Source organism: Musca vetustissima, unplaced genomic scaffold (assembly GCF_032173495.1).
Source record: "Musca vetustissima isolate MV318-11 ecotype Yass unplaced genomic scaffold, APGP_CSIRO_Mvet_v1 utg12113, whole genome shotgun sequence".
NCBI lineage: Eukaryota > Metazoa > Arthropoda > Insecta > Diptera > Muscidae > Musca > Musca vetustissima.
Genome location: NW_026879200.1, coordinates 129,333 through 147,822, shown reverse-complemented (window position 1 = coordinate 147,822; position 18,490 = coordinate 129,333). Strand labels below are relative to the sequence as shown.

The 18,490-nt window shown below is 33.3% G+C and overlaps 2 protein-coding genes and 1 long non-coding RNA gene across 3 annotated transcripts in view; 2 read left to right on the top strand and 1 right to left on the bottom strand.

Moving 5' to 3' along the window:
* Positions 1-18,490, top strand: part of LOC133323993 (uncharacterized) — a 55,400-nt gene that overhangs the window by 16,407 nt on the left and 20,503 nt on the right. The gene's annotated exons all lie outside the window — the stretch shown is intronic.
* On the top strand, positions 1,838-4,464 carry LOC133323988 (GDP-fucose transporter 1). Its single transcript, XM_061532888.1, has 4 exons — positions 1,838-1,924; positions 1,987-2,191; positions 3,664-4,182; positions 4,246-4,464. The coding sequence occupies exons 1-4, from the start codon at positions 1,839-1,841 to the stop codon at positions 4,462-4,464; spliced, it is 1,029 nt and encodes a 342-aa protein (XP_061388872.1). The 5' UTR covers position 1,838.
* LOC133323986 (large ribosomal subunit protein uL1m) lies at positions 14,891-17,816 on the bottom strand. The gene is made up of 3 exons (XM_061532886.1): positions 17,620-17,816; positions 17,231-17,540; positions 14,891-15,508 (listed from the first exon to the last, which is right to left on the bottom strand). Exons 1-3 carry the CDS (start codon positions 17,814-17,816, stop codon positions 14,891-14,893), a joined length of 1,125 nt encoding a protein of 374 aa, XP_061388870.1.

Below are 18,490 nucleotides of genomic sequence, written 5' to 3'. Positions count from 1 at the left end.
TAATTAAAAAAAGCTGGTGGGACTCGTTAAATATGAGATATACCATAAAGTAGGCCTATTCCGCCATATTTTTCAAAGAAATTTTAAAAGTCATCAGAAATTTGTGCATTTAATATAATCTTTAAAAAACGAAAATTGAGGGTGTCGTTATAATGGTTCCATAGAGCAATATTCATACATTTTGGTACAAAAAAATTAAAACCGAAACTAATTCGGACGGAATACCCTTATTAAAAATCCCAAATAAATAATAGTATGGTGAATAATACTCGGCATATGCTAAAGGTAAGGTGACCATACGTCCTCTCTTTTAGTGGATAATTATCTGTTTTAACTGGATATTATCTATAAAATCTATGTCCTCTTTCTGTCATCTGTTTCTATAATCTGTCATCAATATTTTTAAAATCTTGATCAATACTTATTTTTGTAAATTAAAACAAATTAATATATACATTTTATTAAATTGAAGTGAAATAGTCAAATAAAAAAATCCGAATCCTAGCAAGCTTACATATCTGTGCAGATTTTTGGTATTTTCAGGATTTTACAAACATTTTCCAACCGAATAATTTTATTTGTATTTTGAGTTCTAATTGGGTAACAAGTTTCCCTAAAAATAATTATTATACGGCATTTACATTAGAACTTTTTACCGGGTTAACCTACTTTATGAAGATTTATTTGGCATATATTCAAAGGAATTGACAATTCACTGGGTTAACCAAATCCGGTACAATGTAAACGTACTTATACCCATACCTTCAGAAATATCAACTTCTCAAAAATATGTATATATTTGTAATCAGTATCAAAAAGACTACCTGCACAAGAAATTCAAACGTTTCGGAGTGGCATTCTTAAAGACATTTAATAAAAAGTCGAGGTATTTTCGGAACTTTGCAGCGCCATATCTCGGGAAATACTTTCCCCCATGGTATAATTATAAAAGATAACAGCAAATCCCAGCTGATTTGATTCCAACGTAATACTAGTTTCAATATGAATTTGACAAATTATGTTTTTAAAAATCACCCAACAGGAAAATGTGCTCCCGTATTCAATTTACTCAATCTGCCTGCTGGGAAAGTTTGAGGAAGCAAATCTTTCTTGAAGGAATAACTCGCTATTCCCAGCATTGTCATATGTGTTACCCATATTTATGGCAATGGCTCAATTAAAGGAAAGATGTGGAAGCGATAGAAATATAAATTTGATAGATTTTCATTCATGTTTTTCAATTCTTATTTTGAGGATTCGAAAATATTCCATTTTCAAAATAAAAATAATATGATGATAATTTGTTTGTTTGTTTACATTTTTCTGTCAAATGAGTTGACACTAGTAGAACTTACAACAACAAATTTCCATGTGGTTGTTGTATCGTTTTTTGTACAACAACACTTGCTGTTACCTTTTATTATTATACCATGACTTTCCCCCTTAAAACGAGTATTTTTATAATTATGATAACGAGCGTATTTATAATTATAATAATGACAAATTTCAAAATGTTGAGGGAGGTGTCCGTGAAATGCATTTGTTTACCATTTTTTTCTATAGAAACGAATTCTCAAGATCTAGGTCCATTTTTTATAAAAACGTATTTTTCAACACAATTCCTGCAATTTATAAAATCTACCTTATTAAATATACTCTGATTAAGTTCCAATAGCTCCATTTAGTGATTTTTTCATTATTGAACACATGAAGCGAAGCGATAAGAACCCAAATAATTCAGAATGCATACAATGCAGTCCACGAATGAATAAAGTAAATAATTAAAGAATATTGTATGAAAATAACCGGCATCTATTAGAAAATATACTCCTTTGAAAATGTATCAGCGATTGGATGAACCAAAAGCGCCCATAACACTATTGGGTAAATACATTAAAGTGTTTTTGGTGGTGGCCCTATATTGGTAGGTTCTTTCTATGATAAAATTTTAAAAACTTCTGTATTACATCGCTTATCTTATCCTAGGTTTGTGTCGATTCTGACAGTATTCGTAAATAAGCATTTATTGAGCAGTGACAGTGTTAAATTGGAAGCACCACTCTTTGTGACCTGGTTCCAATGTGTGGTCAGTGCGCTTATTTGTTTTGTTATTAGCCGCTTGTCGAAAGTCTATCCGACTGTGATCAAATTTCCCGATGGCAATCCATTGGATATTGATACATTTCGTAAGGTAAATATCTATACAAAAATATATCACAGTATCTAAAATTCCAAATATTAAATCATGATATCTGGAAGACATATGTAAGAGTAAAATTTTTTGAACTGAGGGAATATAAATAACCATCGTCAAGAACACCGTTCACTACATGCCGGGCTGAAATTAAGCTCTTGGTAAAAAAAACAACATGGTCAAATTGCGACCACAAACTATCCAAAGCATTGTTGTGCAGTACCGACCTATCTCGCCTGAGCTAAAATCTAGTGACTCATTCATGAAGTGAATAGGGGGAGGAGTTAAGTGTGGAACTGCAGAGATTGAGTTGTTTAACCTGTACATCCCACCGTTGTATAGCTAAACCCCACGTTCTTTATCCCACATAATTTCACCTTTCGAAGGAAATAACCGTCTGGAGGTTGAGGGTTCTTGCATGCCACTGATGAGCTTTGACATGCCGTCGTAGATAATCACAGCAGGGGGACAGCGTTGACGAGCAAATAACTTCACGTTTTACACGATAAATGAGAAGAAATATATGCGATTCACATAGTTCGCCATACACGATCATTGTGGCACTTTGATAGATATCGAAATCAGAATAGACTACACGATTTCATGGCATCTGATTGCCTTACTTTCCTAAACTATGGTATAGCTAATTGACAAATTTTCGAAGAATAAACAAACCATCGCTTCGAAGAGCTGTCCAATACTTCAAATCGTCGGACAGCTGAGATGGATTTCCGAGACATCATAACTGCTACATCCGCCGGTCATAACCTGGGTGAATATATCCAGCAGATGCGACTTCCCAGTAGAGGCGACAATACTTGCGAATGAGCGTGATGAGCTTCATCGTACAACACGCGAAGACCCAAGAGTAAAACAACTCACTCTTGAAGTCAAAAGAGTAGTAGTCGATCATATGTGGAAAAAGTGGCTGAAGATTTACAACATTGTAGTCGAAACAAGTTACTCCCGGTTAAGTCCCCCTCGAATCCAGGAAGGAATGATGATTGAACGGCTGTCACATTTGACGACGTAATGGTAACAGATCTGAAAAAGTGGCCTATGTATTTTAAAAGGCAGTTAATATGGTGCCCCGAAAATCGGAAAGCGAAATGAGTATAATGACAAGGCGTATTAGAATCCTCCGAGTACGGATGTAATCACAATGGTGTGCTTAAGCAACTGGATGAGCCTAAAGTGTAGTATTAAACATTAAACAGCTGAAGCCTGAAAACTTGGCAGGGTTGACCCGCTACTAAGGCCGGACAGGATGACAGCCATCCCTTCTTAAAAATGAAATGTAAGATTCCAGTTGTCCAAATGCAAATGGCTTCTACATATATAGACCTGTGCTGAAAAGTGTTACCCAATCATAATATATGTAGATTACCACCTAATATTGCAAAGAATACTAATTAATCTTCTTCATTTATTTTTTAAATAATCATCCAATTATTTTTTCCCCATTACAGATATTACCACTTTCCGTATTGTTCACCTTGATGGTGGGTACAAATAATCTATGCCTTAAATATGTTGGTGTTGCATTCTATTATGTTGGACGTTCCCTGACAACAGTATTCAATGTCATTCTCACATACATCATGCTGAAACAAAAAACCAGCTTTCCCAGCATACTTTGTTGTGCTGGCATTGTTGCCGGTTTTATGTTGGGTGTCGATCAGGAAAGTCTTACCGAATCGTTTTCTTGGCGTGGTACAATATTTGGTGTTTTGGGCTCCTTAGCCTTGGCCATGTATTCGATACACACAAAAAAGGCTCTACATAATGTCAAACAGGAAGTGTGGCTCCTGTCCTATTACAACAATGTATATTCGTCCATAATTTTCTTGCCATTGATAATATTAAACGGTGAATTGGAAGCTATAATAACATATCCAAAATTATTTGAATTTTGGTTTGTTATAACAATGTTGATTGGTGGCATTTGTGGTTTTGCAATTGGTTTTGTTACAGCATTGCAAATCAAGGTATGTGTAAATGTACATATACATTTTTTTTGCAGATTTTAATTGCAATTTTTAACATTTCAGATTACCTCACCATTAACGCACAATATTTCAGGCACTGCCAAAGCCTGTGCACAAACTGTGATCGCCACACAATGGTATAATGAGACCAAATCTACCCTCTGGTGGACATCGAATTTTGTTGTTTTAGCAGCTAGTGCAGCCTATACCCGGGTTAAACAATTGGAAATGCAACGACAACATAATCGCACAACAACCGCAACAATAGCACAAAAAGCATGATAAATATATGTATATTTTTTATAGTAGTAATAGCATGACAACGAGAAATTAATGAGTATACCTAATAACAAATTGATGTATGTAGGAATAATATATTTGGGATTTTATTTAAAATATGCTTTACTGTAAATATAGGTATATATTTATCTAATTTAGAGAAAATAACAATAACATTATTTCCATTAAAAGCTTTAAAGTATAAAAAAAGACAATGTTTTATTTGGAAACTAACCTAACACTACAAAAATTGCACTTATTGAATTTATCCATTGGTAACAGCAAGTATGTTACGCGCTAATTCCGTTCAAAGCCATAGTATAAGTATCAAATATTTTTATGAAAAATATTTTCACAATACTTATTGATTGAATATTATAAAAAATGTCATTGGATATCCTATTGATAACCAAATATTGCCACGGAATGTATAAAAGCAATAAGGAATATTTCGAGTCGAGTTTAATGCAATTTAAAGGCGAAAAAAAAGAAATTTTGTGTGAGGATCTGTCTCTTCAGAAAAAAATTATTTAAAATTATGGAAAAAAACACATTGCAGATCATCCGGAACCTCTTATGGAACAGCAAAGTCATCTGAATCTTGAATCTTAAAATTTCGTTCTCATTGTGTGCATAACAATCAACGGTGTGCGTTGTGAGTGAGTTTCGTGTTCAAGACATCTGTTTTGCTTATTTACTTGCATATCATTCCGTCGCACAGAGGGTTGAGCGGTAGGCAAAGTGGCGATTAATTTAAAAGATGAACTTTAACTTTAATAAAGAAACATAAGGAAATCAGCTTTTTAAATGAAACACATTGTTGGAAGAAAATATTTCAATTGCAAGTCAAAGAAAAGGATGAAGAGTTGCAGAACATCTTTTTGCCTTTTTGGTGCATTTTTTGACTTATTAAAGAATTTGTAAAATAACTCAGCTAAATAAAGAATCTCAGGAAGCCAGAAATAAGGACTTCAAAAACTATTGGGAGCATCTTTCCAGTAAATTCAGTAGGGAAAATACAATAGAAGACGTTTTTAATAGATTTCTTTTAAGTTCATATCCATTTATTTTCGAGCAAGAGGAAGAGTTGTAAAAAGAAAATACAGCAAATGCCTCAGACTGCTTTGGACTTACTTATCATTGCCCAAAAGGAAAATGATAATGGTGACGAAGATGAATAATTGTATGATTAAGAAGTAAATGATTACTATCAAGTAAATTAATTTTATTATGGTTGTGAAGAAAATGATGATTATGAAATTAATAATACTGTTAAAATTAATGAAGTAAATACAAACCGTACAATTATATTTTTCCTGTAATGGTTGTTTGTTTTATTTTTATGCTATGGTTTTTGTTTATAAATATTGATCAATAAGATATAATAATATTTTCTAATTTAACTTTTTTTAAATATGTGGAATTATGGAATTTGGAGAAAAACATAGGATTTTAATTTAAAATTTTGGGTATATAAATTTAGATTAAATATTTATTAATTTTTATTTTTTAAGAACAATTTGTTTTTTCTAAAAACACATTCAGCCTTATTCTGGATATTTGCTAGGGAGATATCTCGCATGTAAAAAATTTTCGCTTTCACATTCTCGCCTTATTCTGAATGAATAGGGAGATGCAAGGTATATTTTATAAGGTAGCCGCATCGGCCCAGCTGTTGGACAAATAAATGTCAAAAATTTTGTTAAATGTTGAACCAAAAAATTAAAAAACAAAATTATAAATGAAAATCTCCGAAATTCGAATAGATTTTTTGGCAATACTTTTATTAACATTTTTTACAAGAATTTGTGTAAAAAAATCTTGTCAATCTGTTTGTTTTGGCAAAATATTTTTGACATATCAAAATACAACAACCGATGTTTGTTGTAGAAATTCGCCGATGCGTCTACCTTGTATATCTACCTTGGGGAGATGCATAAAATGCGAGATGCGGATTCGAGTTTTCGAAAATGGTGGTTGAAAAAAAGATTCGTGTTGCCATATCGTAAATTATGCTGCAATGTGTGTGGCCATATTGTAATTTAAGTTGCAATGTAAGTTGCCCCATTGTAATTTAATGGTGTAACATTTTTCAATATATTATTTATTGATTTTTGTTATTAAAAATTGTTACTTTTTATTGTTATTTAAACTATATAGCAATACAAATGTGAAATATCAAGAATCCGCTGTATAAACGCTTTGTAATTAAAAGAAAATAAATTAAAGTTTGAAAATATGGCAACCTACAATATGGCATGTGAAACAGCTGTTCATTGTTTTGATGCAATTTGTTGCAACAACTACAATAGATTACAAATAAAAGAACATTTTTTATGATGGCAAAAACACAACGAATAATAGGAAGAAATCTGCGATTTAATTAATTAATTCACAGTTTATTATTAATTTACTGCATAATTGTGTGCCTTTTTATTAAATTCCGATATTATATCTCCCAAATTCTTAAAGTGGCCTGTTATGTTATGATTTGCTTCTTTTAAAAAAAATTGTTCTCTCATAATTTTAAGTTTTTCACTTTTAAGCGGCTCATCAGGCAAATTTGGGCTTTCCATAATTTTTAAAATTTTTTTCTTGAGAGACAGATCCTCACCCAAAATGTCTGTATTTCGCCTCCAAAAATCTAACTCGACTTAAATATTCTTTATTGCCTTCATACATTTCTTGGCAATACTTGGTTCAGCATGCATCGTTATCAAAAGGATTTCCAATGGCATTTTATTGGTTGTTTTCCAGTTAAAAATTTGCTAACTATCATTCATAATATTCTAAATCGTCATAGAATAAGTATTGTGTAAATATTTTTCATAAAAATAGTTATTACTTATGTTTTTGTAGTCAACTCCCTTTAAATTTATTAGCGAAAAATTTCGCACAAAATTTCATTTCATTCTCTCATTCAGAATACCTAATTTTTCCCCAAAGCGGATTTTTTCGCTTTCGAACTTCATTCAGAATAAGGCGAAAGCGAGAATGCGAAAAAATTCACAGGAAAATGTTGTTCAGAATAAGGCGAAGGGAAAGAGCGAGTAAATTCACATGGAATTGACATCCAGAATAAGGCTGATTAAGTATGCTCTAATTTTCAATTGTATTTCTAATTTTCAATTGCATTTACTAATTTATCCTTTTTCTTTGAAAAGTTATAGCGAAAATTGTGTTATAGACCCCTTTTTTCAAAATACAAAAAAGGCCATAAATTATTAAACAACAATTTGTTTTTAATTTGTTTGTTTTTCTAATTATGCTTTTATATGTATGAATATCCATTAATAAAAAATAACAATATTTTAAAATTACGGCTTTCCTGAATTAATCGCCACTTTGCCACTGTGCGTCGCCATGATGCTGCTCATAATTCTATTTAGGGGATTCACCACCCAGTTCGATTAGTCTTTATTCAAAGCAAAAATTTGTGTTGCATTTATTAGTATTCTACTTATACTGATAAGAATAACAGAATAACAATTTTTCGAAACTATTTTTTTTTTCATAAAAATAATAATAGCACCAGTGTATAGTTAACAACGATGTCTTCAATCCTAACAATTACTCCTGCTGATATGCAGAAATTTCAACAAAATCCTGAATGTATGACCAGACCAAAACTTGTGAAAATTTACGATATCAACTATACGCGATTTTCACCAGCCAACAAAGTACGATATCTCTTCAAGGAGCCAAGTCCAAGTGACTATCCTTTAGATCTTAATTGGAATGATGAAACACCCATTGAATTGCAAAATGCTACTCAATCGTATTTGTTCCAACCATTGTTACATACCTATTTTGGCAAAGATTATGACGACGACGAAAGGAAATATAACCTAGAAGTGAATTGTAATATAGAAGATGTTGGAAGACGTCAAAATGATCCAGAAATTATCGATGTATATACCAGACGTGGTATTTTGGAAAAAATCATGGAATTTTGTTATGACAAAAAAAGTTTTTTTGTACATGTAACACGTTGCAAGGGTAAGATTTTTATGGTAGAAAGACCACCGAAAGCAGAAACATTTCAACGAAATCAGCAAAGGAATAATAATCATCATCGACGATTAACTCAACTAACATCCATAGGTGAGTACTAAATAGGACTTATGTCATGTACAAGACTCGATTCCTGGTTGGAGAGTAAACGCTTCTTCTCAAATGAGTTACATGACTGCAGCTAAAGGTTTTGTTACATATTTTTTCGATATTATTGTTTTATTCATTTATACTTTTACGAGTGTGCTCTAAGTTAGAACAGTGTACGGCTCCTTAATGATCTTGGTCTATAAATGTATTAAATTAATTTTATCCTACTATCCGCCCCATTACGCGCCCCTCTCGTGTTCAAAAAATACAAATTCACAAAAGTTTTAAACTAAATCTCTGAAACATAAACATAATTATATTTATTATTTAAAATAATTACCATTTAAATAAACTATTTTTTTATTTTAATTTTATTTACTTGAAAAGACATTTCACCGGAATTATGCAATCGCAACGATGACAACGTATTTCAAATTGCCATACATGAAGCCAATTTGGGAAAATATAATTTACACTATGTTGGAAGGGCGCAGGCTATTAAAGTCACAGAAGAATCCAAGTAAGTATTTATAATATAATATTTATATAATATATTAAATATTTATAATATTTATAGGAACAACTTAAAAGAATTGAAAAAAGCGGAATTCATTTCTACCAAACAAATGTGGTCTACATTACGTTATGCACACTTAAAGCTTTTAAAATATTGGCTACAATCCTATTTATCGAATGTACGAGAATTATATGTGGCATACAAAGACAAGAATGCAATGGTTACAAATCCAATCAAATGCTTGAAAACATGTGATATTCCAAAGGTATGGTCATTGATTTTTTTGTCTACCATTAATAATATTATTTTGTTGGTTTTTTTATATAGACTTGTTTTTGGAAGCCGAGTGTTTGTACAACATTTTTAAATGAATTCCTTGCTAAGGTAGAGGAAGTTACCTCGCACACAGATTCATCGGATACTGTTTTTGAATTTCAATTTTCAGCCCAAAGCAAAAGTGTTTATTTGGTTAAAAAATTAGAAGTTGGTTTTATACCAAAGGAGTATGTTGATAGTATTCAATAAATTGTAAATATTTGTGAGATTTTTTTGTAAAGCATGAAAAAATAATAAAATTTTTGAATCAACTATAATCTTGTAAAGATTTGATTATAATAATGTTTAATTTTTTTAACAACTTAAAAAATTAAAAGCTTTCTTTTTAAATCAACTGTATCATAATATGGTTTTAGCTTTTGTCTCATTTATAGCACATTTTCGACACATTTATATATACATGCATTGATTTTTATACCCTATTTTATAAAATTTGTCTTAACGTTTGCAATACCTAAAGCTCTAAAAATTTGTACCTAGGATGTTTGATATTGCACATAAGATTATGGCTCCCATATATAGTTTGGAATTTCATTTTCTTCTAGGAGCCTCAATCGATTTTAGATATTTTGATGATGGAGGGTATAAAAAGTTCGAAATTTTTTAATTGTACACTTCGTTCTCATTGTGTTCGTAACAACAAGTAAAAAGGTGACAGTCGGTGTTGTCGACAGATATATACCCTACGCTACTATTATACAGTTAAAAAGGCAAAATAAGTACGTCTGTCACTCAATATAAAAATATAATTTAATTGGTCTACGGAATTACACACATGTTTAATTCTTTTTATTGAGAGAACCAATCTTCGGACATAATTTAAGTACGGTAAACATATTCCGTTCGCTTCGTATGAAATGTACAAGTTTTCAAAATTTCGAAACTTTATGGGGGATGTACTAAAAGGAGTGGGCTGATACGATCTTTTAAAATTATACAGTCATGGTTATAAAAGGCAAAATATAGATCAAATCGGATAGTCCGTTCGCCTGATATTACAAAAATGAAGGTGTGTCTGGTTACTTTTCCAGTAACATTCACTCAGTAAGTTCTAGTTCAGAGAGTAAGCCGTTTTTACTCTCTTTTGCGATAATACTGAGAAAAGTAAACAGACAACATTTAGTAAGTCTCAGCAAATAAACAGCTGAATCAAGAAAACTTTTTTATTTCCGCTAAAATAAACAAACAAAGGACGAACACAATTAGTTGTATTGCATTTAATATTAAACATGAAATGAACTTGATTTGGTATGTTCCCCGGGAACATTTAAGCTTCCTGCATCAATACATTGCCCTCTTTCTGGAACTTGCCTAAAAATATAAAGAATTAGTTTCTAATTTAATTAAACTTTTCATTACTTACGAATTTTCTGTAATTTTTATACAACTTAATTTCTAATTGAACTTTACAAATTAAAACAATGTTTTGAATAATTTTTGTATTTGGCCGTAACACAGTTGATCCAAATATGGCTGAGTTTGCAAAATCTTACTGCATAAAATTCTTTCAGTAAACTCCAGTAAGTAACTTTTGGTAACAATTGTTACCTAATATCGAGTAAACAGACTCGCTTGATTTTTGTATGGCGGCAATTGCACTCTGTCGTTATTCGGGTAATATTAAAAAACTCAGCAAAAACTCAAAACAAAAAGTAAAAAAGAATAAGTCCCAACTTATATTAGACGAGTTTAATTGCGGCAAGTTTTTGTTTGAAGGAGAGAGGGGCAAGGGGAATAGAAATTGAAAAAATTGCTCGTACCGGCAATTCGTTTTGTGAATTTTGTTTGAAGTGTCAGTAATTTAAAATACCAATCCATAACATTGTCAAAAAAATATTTTTGAAATCGAATTGCCTTGTATAGACGAATGAAGCAAGTTCAAAAGAGAACGATAAAAAGTGTCGCAAGTAAATTCACCTAATATAAATCAGGACTAAAATAAAAAAAAAAAAAATCAAGGAAAAATTGTCGGATGATGTTGTGGGTAAACCAAACATTTGACGTACAAGGCAGCTAAATCAAAACTATGGATTCATCTGTCCCACGATATATTTAATAAGGTAGTTGCAAGTGCCCAGGTAGTCGCAAGTGCCCAGAACCAAATAATTAAAAAATATATATAAATGAAAATCTCCGAATTTTAAAGAGCTTGTTTGGCAATACTTTTATTACCATTTTCTACAAGAATTTGTGTTAAAAAAATGTATGAATCTGTTTTGGCAAACTATTTTTGACATATAAAACTACAACAACCAATGTTTGTTGTATAAATTCGCCTATGCGGCTACCTTACTGAATATACCATGACCTGTCCGTTTACAAATTTCATTCAATTCGGATCATAATTGCGATCTGTACTTTCTTTACAAGAATACATGGACGAACGGAGATGCATAAGCCCCCATATAACGGAAAACCCAATTTGACCCAATTTTGACGATTTTGGATACATTTTTCAATAAGATTAACGTCTAATTTTTACTGGTAGGCAAATAATAATTTCGTTCTTATTGTGCTCATAATAAAAAAAATTGCATTCATCACTCGCATGGTATAATAATAAAAGGTAACAGCAAGTGTTGTTGTACAAAAAACGATACAACAACCACATGGAAATTTGTTGTTGTAAGTTCTACTAGTGTCAACTCATTTGACAGAAAAATGTAAACAAACAAACAAATTATCATCAAATTATTTTTATTTTGAAAATGAAATATTTTCAAGTCCTCAAAATAAAAATTGAAAACCATGAATGAAAATCTATCAAATTTATATTTCTATCGATTCCACATCTTTCCTATAATTGAGCCATTGCCATATATATGTGTAACACATATGAAAATGCTGGGAATAGCGAGTTATTCCTTGAAGAAAGATTTGCTTCCTCAAACTTTCCCAGCAGGCAGATTGAGTAAATTGAATACAGGAGCACATTTAATAAAGAACAATTTCAAATTGTATGCGTTCCCAATTTTCCTGTTGGGTGATTTTCCAAAACATAATTTGTCAAATTCATATTGACACTAGTATTACGTTGGAATCAAATCAGCTGGGATTTGCTGTTACCTTTTATAATTGTACCATGTGTGCTCATAATAAAAATTGCATTCATCACTCGTTTAGGTTTTCATGTGTAAAAACATATGTTTAAATATTCGTCCGCCCAAACATACTTGTTGATTACTATATTGTGGGGATTCACCTGTCCGTTTAGCCTCTGTTCAAAGCAAAAACTCTGTGCGGCGTTTTGTGGCCTATTATGTCTTATCAATATACAAAAAATTAACATATTGTCCGAACTAATTTTTCGCGAATAATACCAGTGCTCTGGACAACAACAATGTTGGCACCATTCCTGAAAATTACCACTGCTGATATGCAAAAATTTCAAAAGAATCCAGAATATATGACTAGGCCAAAAGTTGTAAAGATTTACGATGTGAACTATACGCGATTTTCACCAGCTAACAAATTACGATATCTCTTCAAGGAGCCAAGTCCTAGTGAATATCCTCTGGATCTTAATTCTAATGATGAAATACCCATTGAATTGCAACGTGCTACTCAATTATGTTTGCTACAGCCATTGTTGCATACCTATTTTGGCAAAGATGATGATGACGACGACGACAGGGAAAATAACCACCAAGTGAATTGTAATACAGATGTCAGAAGACATGAACACGATCCGGAACTGATCGATGTATATAGCAGACGTGGTATTTTGGAAAGAATTATGGAATTTTGTTATGGCAAATATAGTTTTGGTGTGCATGTAACACGTTACATGGGTAAGATTTTTATGGTGGAAAGACCAATGAAAGAAGAAACATTTCAACGTCAACATATAGGACAGAATCAATATCATCGGCGTTTAACTCAACTAACATCCATAGGTAAGTACTAAATAGCATTTATGTCATGTCAAAGGCTCGATTGCGGAAAATACAAAAATTATGAAGGTCGTTATAATTCGTAACTCAGCCATGATAAATTTTTTGGCAAAGCTGTGAATTGTTTTTTGAAATCTGTCTCGGAGTAAAATGATGGAGACTTTATCTGATGTTTGCCAAACATCTGATGCCTTCTGTTTCGGGTGGCATCGACCGAGTACAGATGTTGGATCGTTTCCGTCCTTTCTTCATTCGCACATAGACCGCAGTATTCGGTTCTTTAATTTCACATTTTGAAGAGAGAGACCTAGTCCGGTCATTTTTCCTTCCTATAGAAATTAATGTTTGGGATATTCGCTTGGAGATTAGCGGCCAAATAGATAGTGAGGTTCTACAGTTGGGTCTTCTCATTTCATCTAATTCACGTTTTCTCATTGTAAATCTTGCGGATCATCCCAATGTAGTAGGTTAGAGGGAGCTATATTTATTGAATGCAATCCACATGGACTTGAATCCAACAAAGACTAAAAAACTGAGGTATATTCCGCAAAGCTGTTATACAGTCATGAACAACTCTAGAGTTTGTAGTCCAGGTCTTGATTGTTTTTAGGAACGAGTTATTTTTATTGAAGATATTGAAGTTTTGCAGCATTCCGTTTCCTGGCTTGAGAGTAAACGTTTATTCTCAATTGAGTTTTTTTAATCTAGATCTCTGAGACATAAATATAAATGTATTTTTTAATAATTATAATTTAAATAAAAAATTATAATTTTACATATTTCCTTGAAAAGATAGTTCACCTGAATTGTGTAATCGCAACGATGACAATATATTTCAAATTGCCATACATGAAGCCAATTTGGGAAAATATAATCTACACTATGCTGGAAGGGTGGAGGCTATTAAAATCACCGATGAGTCCAAGTAAATATTTATAACATTCAATACGGAGAGTTTGTAATACCGCTTTTTTATTTCTATTTTTCAGGAACGATTTAAAACAGTTAAATAAAGTTGAATTTATTTCCACCAAACAAATGTGGACTTTATTCCGGGATGACCATTTAAAACTTTTAAGATATTGGCTTCAATCTTATTTGTCGAATGTAAGGGAATTGTATCTGGCATACAAAGATGATAATGGTATAGTTCAAAATCCAATGGAGTGCTTGAAAACACACGAAATTCCAAAGGTATGTTAGATTCGACGTAGATTTTTTGTCTACCACTCATAATACAAGTTTCTTATTATCAATTTAGGAATGTTTTTGGAAACCAAGTGTTTGCGTAACTTTTTTAAATGAATTTCTTACCAAGGTAGAGGAAGTTACGTCGGGCACAGATTCATCGGATACTATTTTTGAATTTAATTTTTCAGCCGTAAACAAATCTATTCAATATGTTAAAAGATCAGGTATTGGTTTTATACCAAAAACATATATTGGTCATATTCAATAAATTGTAAATATTTATTAAAATGTTTTTGATTATTTTTCAGTAAAACACAAAAAAGAAAACTAAATTATTGAAACAATGTTTTTTCTTTTATTTTCATTTTATTTGTTAATAACAACTTAATTAATTAACAGCTCTCTTTTTCTTCTCAACTTCATCGTCATCTTCCTCATCCTTTGGTTCTGCATCTTCATCGACTTCTTTTGTGGCGGTTTTAGTTTTCGTGGCTTTCTTATTACCGCCGCCGCCACTACTACCTTTCTCATACAATTCTGGCACATACAAAAATGCATCAATTTTCAATTGTTCACTGCTGGGTGGACTCTTCAATAAAACTCGCGTTATAAAACGACCATCACGTTTCGGTCTAACACTGTTCACATCCATTAACAGCGAACGCAAATTCTCTTCCAAATGTTTACTATCCATATTGAGGGTGCCAATCGTTGTGGTAATCAAACCAAAATCTTGTTGATGTTCATCTTTAAAGGCCTGATAACTGATACCATCGGCAAAGCGGCGAATCATTTCACTTAGATTTGTACCGAGCGTTTCTGATTTCGGATTGGGAAATTTCCGTTTCATTAGACCGCGCAAGGCAACCAATTCGGGTAATATATTTGGATGAGCTATGACATATTGATAGTCGGTAAGTAGTAGTTCGCCATTGGTGATATCCTTAATGAGTTCGACGCCACCAACAAGTGTTGCGCCAGCCTGGCGTGCTTCGGCAATTTCGTCCTATAAAATGGAAATTTGAAAGAAATTAAAATGTGAAGGATGAAATATTTGTTGTTGTAACAGGTTAGCTGTTGATGAAATTTCTTTTCAAGAAAATAGCCGGAGAAACTGTGCCACCTATATGGCTTTAGTCATAAGTCTATGGTCAATAGAATTGTAGGCTCGGACGGACAATTGAATAGGTGGTGTGAGTCGTGAGGGCTTTGCTGGCAGGAGGGATACCTATTTAGGATCTTGGGGACAATGCGGACCCCAGTTGTGACAGAATCGAACTGTCCGAAATTGCAGGAGGATGTTGGAGACGGACTTTGTTGCACCTATAGCCATTTATAGCTTGTTGCACCTATAGCCATTTATAGAACGCTTAATCGCGTTCGATATCGATAATCTGTTGATGTCCGATGGAATAACGTCAACGAAAAGAGAGAGTGCCAACAATAATAACGAAAGGAGGATGCCATCACTATAGCGGAACTGCCTAGTCAACAACACATTATGTATGCATCCTGGTCTTCTAATGGAGGTGATCGACGCTCGTCTTCTGGACGCAGCCGGTTGCAATTCGAAGTGAATTATTTTGTGGTGTTTGCAAGGATCTCCATTGCGGGTCGGTAAGGAAAGTCCAGACTGGGACAGCATAATTAAAAATGTAAGAATGGAGCGACCTATGGTCTTATATGTCGTTACCAACGTTTCTTTATCCTTGCCCCTCAAAGAGGTGCCAGCCAAAACTTTCAAAACTTTATTCCTAGCTTTCATCTTCTCATTGATGTAGTTGGAATTCGAGGAGAAATGAAGGAGTTTATCAAAGACCACCCAAGGATTTTCGGATTATGAACGTTGGGGATGCGGCTACCTTCAATAGAAATGTCTAGTTCTAAATTGACTTCTCGCGCACAAGAGGTGAAAAATAACACAGCAAACATTGCGCTCCCTGAAGAAGTTGGTTATGGTGGCTAAATAGATGGAAATTTTTAATGATCGACCGAATCAAACGCCTTGCACAGATCTGCCACAATGGTTCGTTCAGGTGGTCGACGCTCATTGAGGATATTCGCAATCTTGGAAGTATTTTTTTGCAAAGCCTTTGGTGTGCTATATGTTTCCCTGAAACCGTGTTGTTGCGTAGCAAGAATGAAATGCTGTTTCAGAGACGGAAGCAATAGAGACTCTAAAACCTTGGCTATGGCGAAAGAAGAGAAATCGACCGGTAGGATTCCCCTTAGTAGCGAATTTATCTGGTTTTAGAATTTGAATAATCCGGGCAACTTCCCAAATATTTAGAATTACCAACTGTAACATCGATAACTCGAGAACTTTGGTCAGATAACCCAGCCCTATTGCACCAAGCATCTCTAACATGAGCATGAATATGTCGTCTGGACGAAGGGTTTTGGATTGCTTGGATTTGAAGATAATTGCCTCGCTGGATGTGAATGATAGTGGCTGCAAGTCATATTATATTTGTTTTTGTTTTTTTTTTTGTAAAAACTCTACCTAAGCTAGTAAGTTTTTCATCACACAAGTTTTAAAACGTTTACAAAACATTGGGGTAACATTTTGTAAGCCATTATTGACCCACATCTATAATTTTTGTGAAATGTGTCAACAATTTCTAATCGAAACTTGGTTTCATATTTGTGTTTCATTAGTTCCAAGGTAGGTGTATTGGGAAAATCAACATGAACGGCTTCAGTAGTGGGGTTCGGTTTGAATACTTACATTACCCTTGGTGAAGACCAAAATCTTTCTCTCCTCGCCATGATCGAATTTATGCGGCATCATAGCCATACGTTGAAAATTATCCACAAAACGTGTCGATTTTTCTGCCTTCATATTCAGTTCAATATGAACTACAAGTGGTGCATTCGGTTCATTATACATTGTGGGATGATGGGTTTCACGATGACATTGTATGGCTTCGGCCACTGTATAAACGGGCCAGCGATAATATTTCCTAACATAACAATTGTCGGTGGAGACCTGCTTCCATGAATCGTCAACATGTTTGTTTTCACGTAACAAATTTATTCTACAGACAGGAAAAGAAAGACATTAATCTATACATATCAATACGATATTTCGAGGATGTTTATTTGGAAGATACTCACTTACTGTCCCGCTCATTGTGTGGTATGAAACCGACTTTTTTCACTTCAACTTTTACCTTCTTCTTGCGTGCCTTTTCGCGTGTTCCCTTACGGGCAGCCTCACACACGGCAGTGGTATTCAGGGTACGCAGTGCCTCGGCGGTGAACTGTTGGCGCACCACCAGTGTACGCATGGAAGAAGTTAACAGGGACAACATTTTGCTATTATTTTCATTCAAAAATTACTTCTTCCAAGGAGTAGCCGGAAAAAAATCTGTAAAGTCGTTTGTTATCCAAAACCGACTACATAACCTGCCTGTCCACTGTAGGGATAGGTAAGTCGACTTTCGACTAATCCAAGGTAGCCGCATCGGCCCAGCGGTTGGTGCAAATAAATGTCAAAAATGTTGTAATGAAAATCTCCGAACTTCGAAGAGCTTTTCTGCCAATACTTTTATTAACATATTTTAAAAAATTGTTTAAAAAGACCTTGTGAATCTGTCTGTTTGGCAAAATATTTTTTGACATATCAAAATACAACAACCGATGTTTGTTGTAGAAATTCGCCTATGCCTTGGTCTATGCATATTTAGTTATAATCATATTGTAACGTATTCTTCATATTGTTATTGGATGTCGATCTCCTAAACCCACGGCAAAGCCAAGCACATGCACGAACCAAATGGTCCAATTGGACGTACGGTCTCCGCTACCCAACCAAACGCATCATATCAGTCCAGTGATTTAGTGATGCATTCAAAGATTCAAATTCAATCGCTATCTAAAAAAATTCAAAACGTTGCACAAAAGTTTTTTTTAACAATCCCGATTGAAGAAACCGTTGCCAAAAGTTGTTTAACAATCCTGATTGAAGAAATGTATATACAGCCTG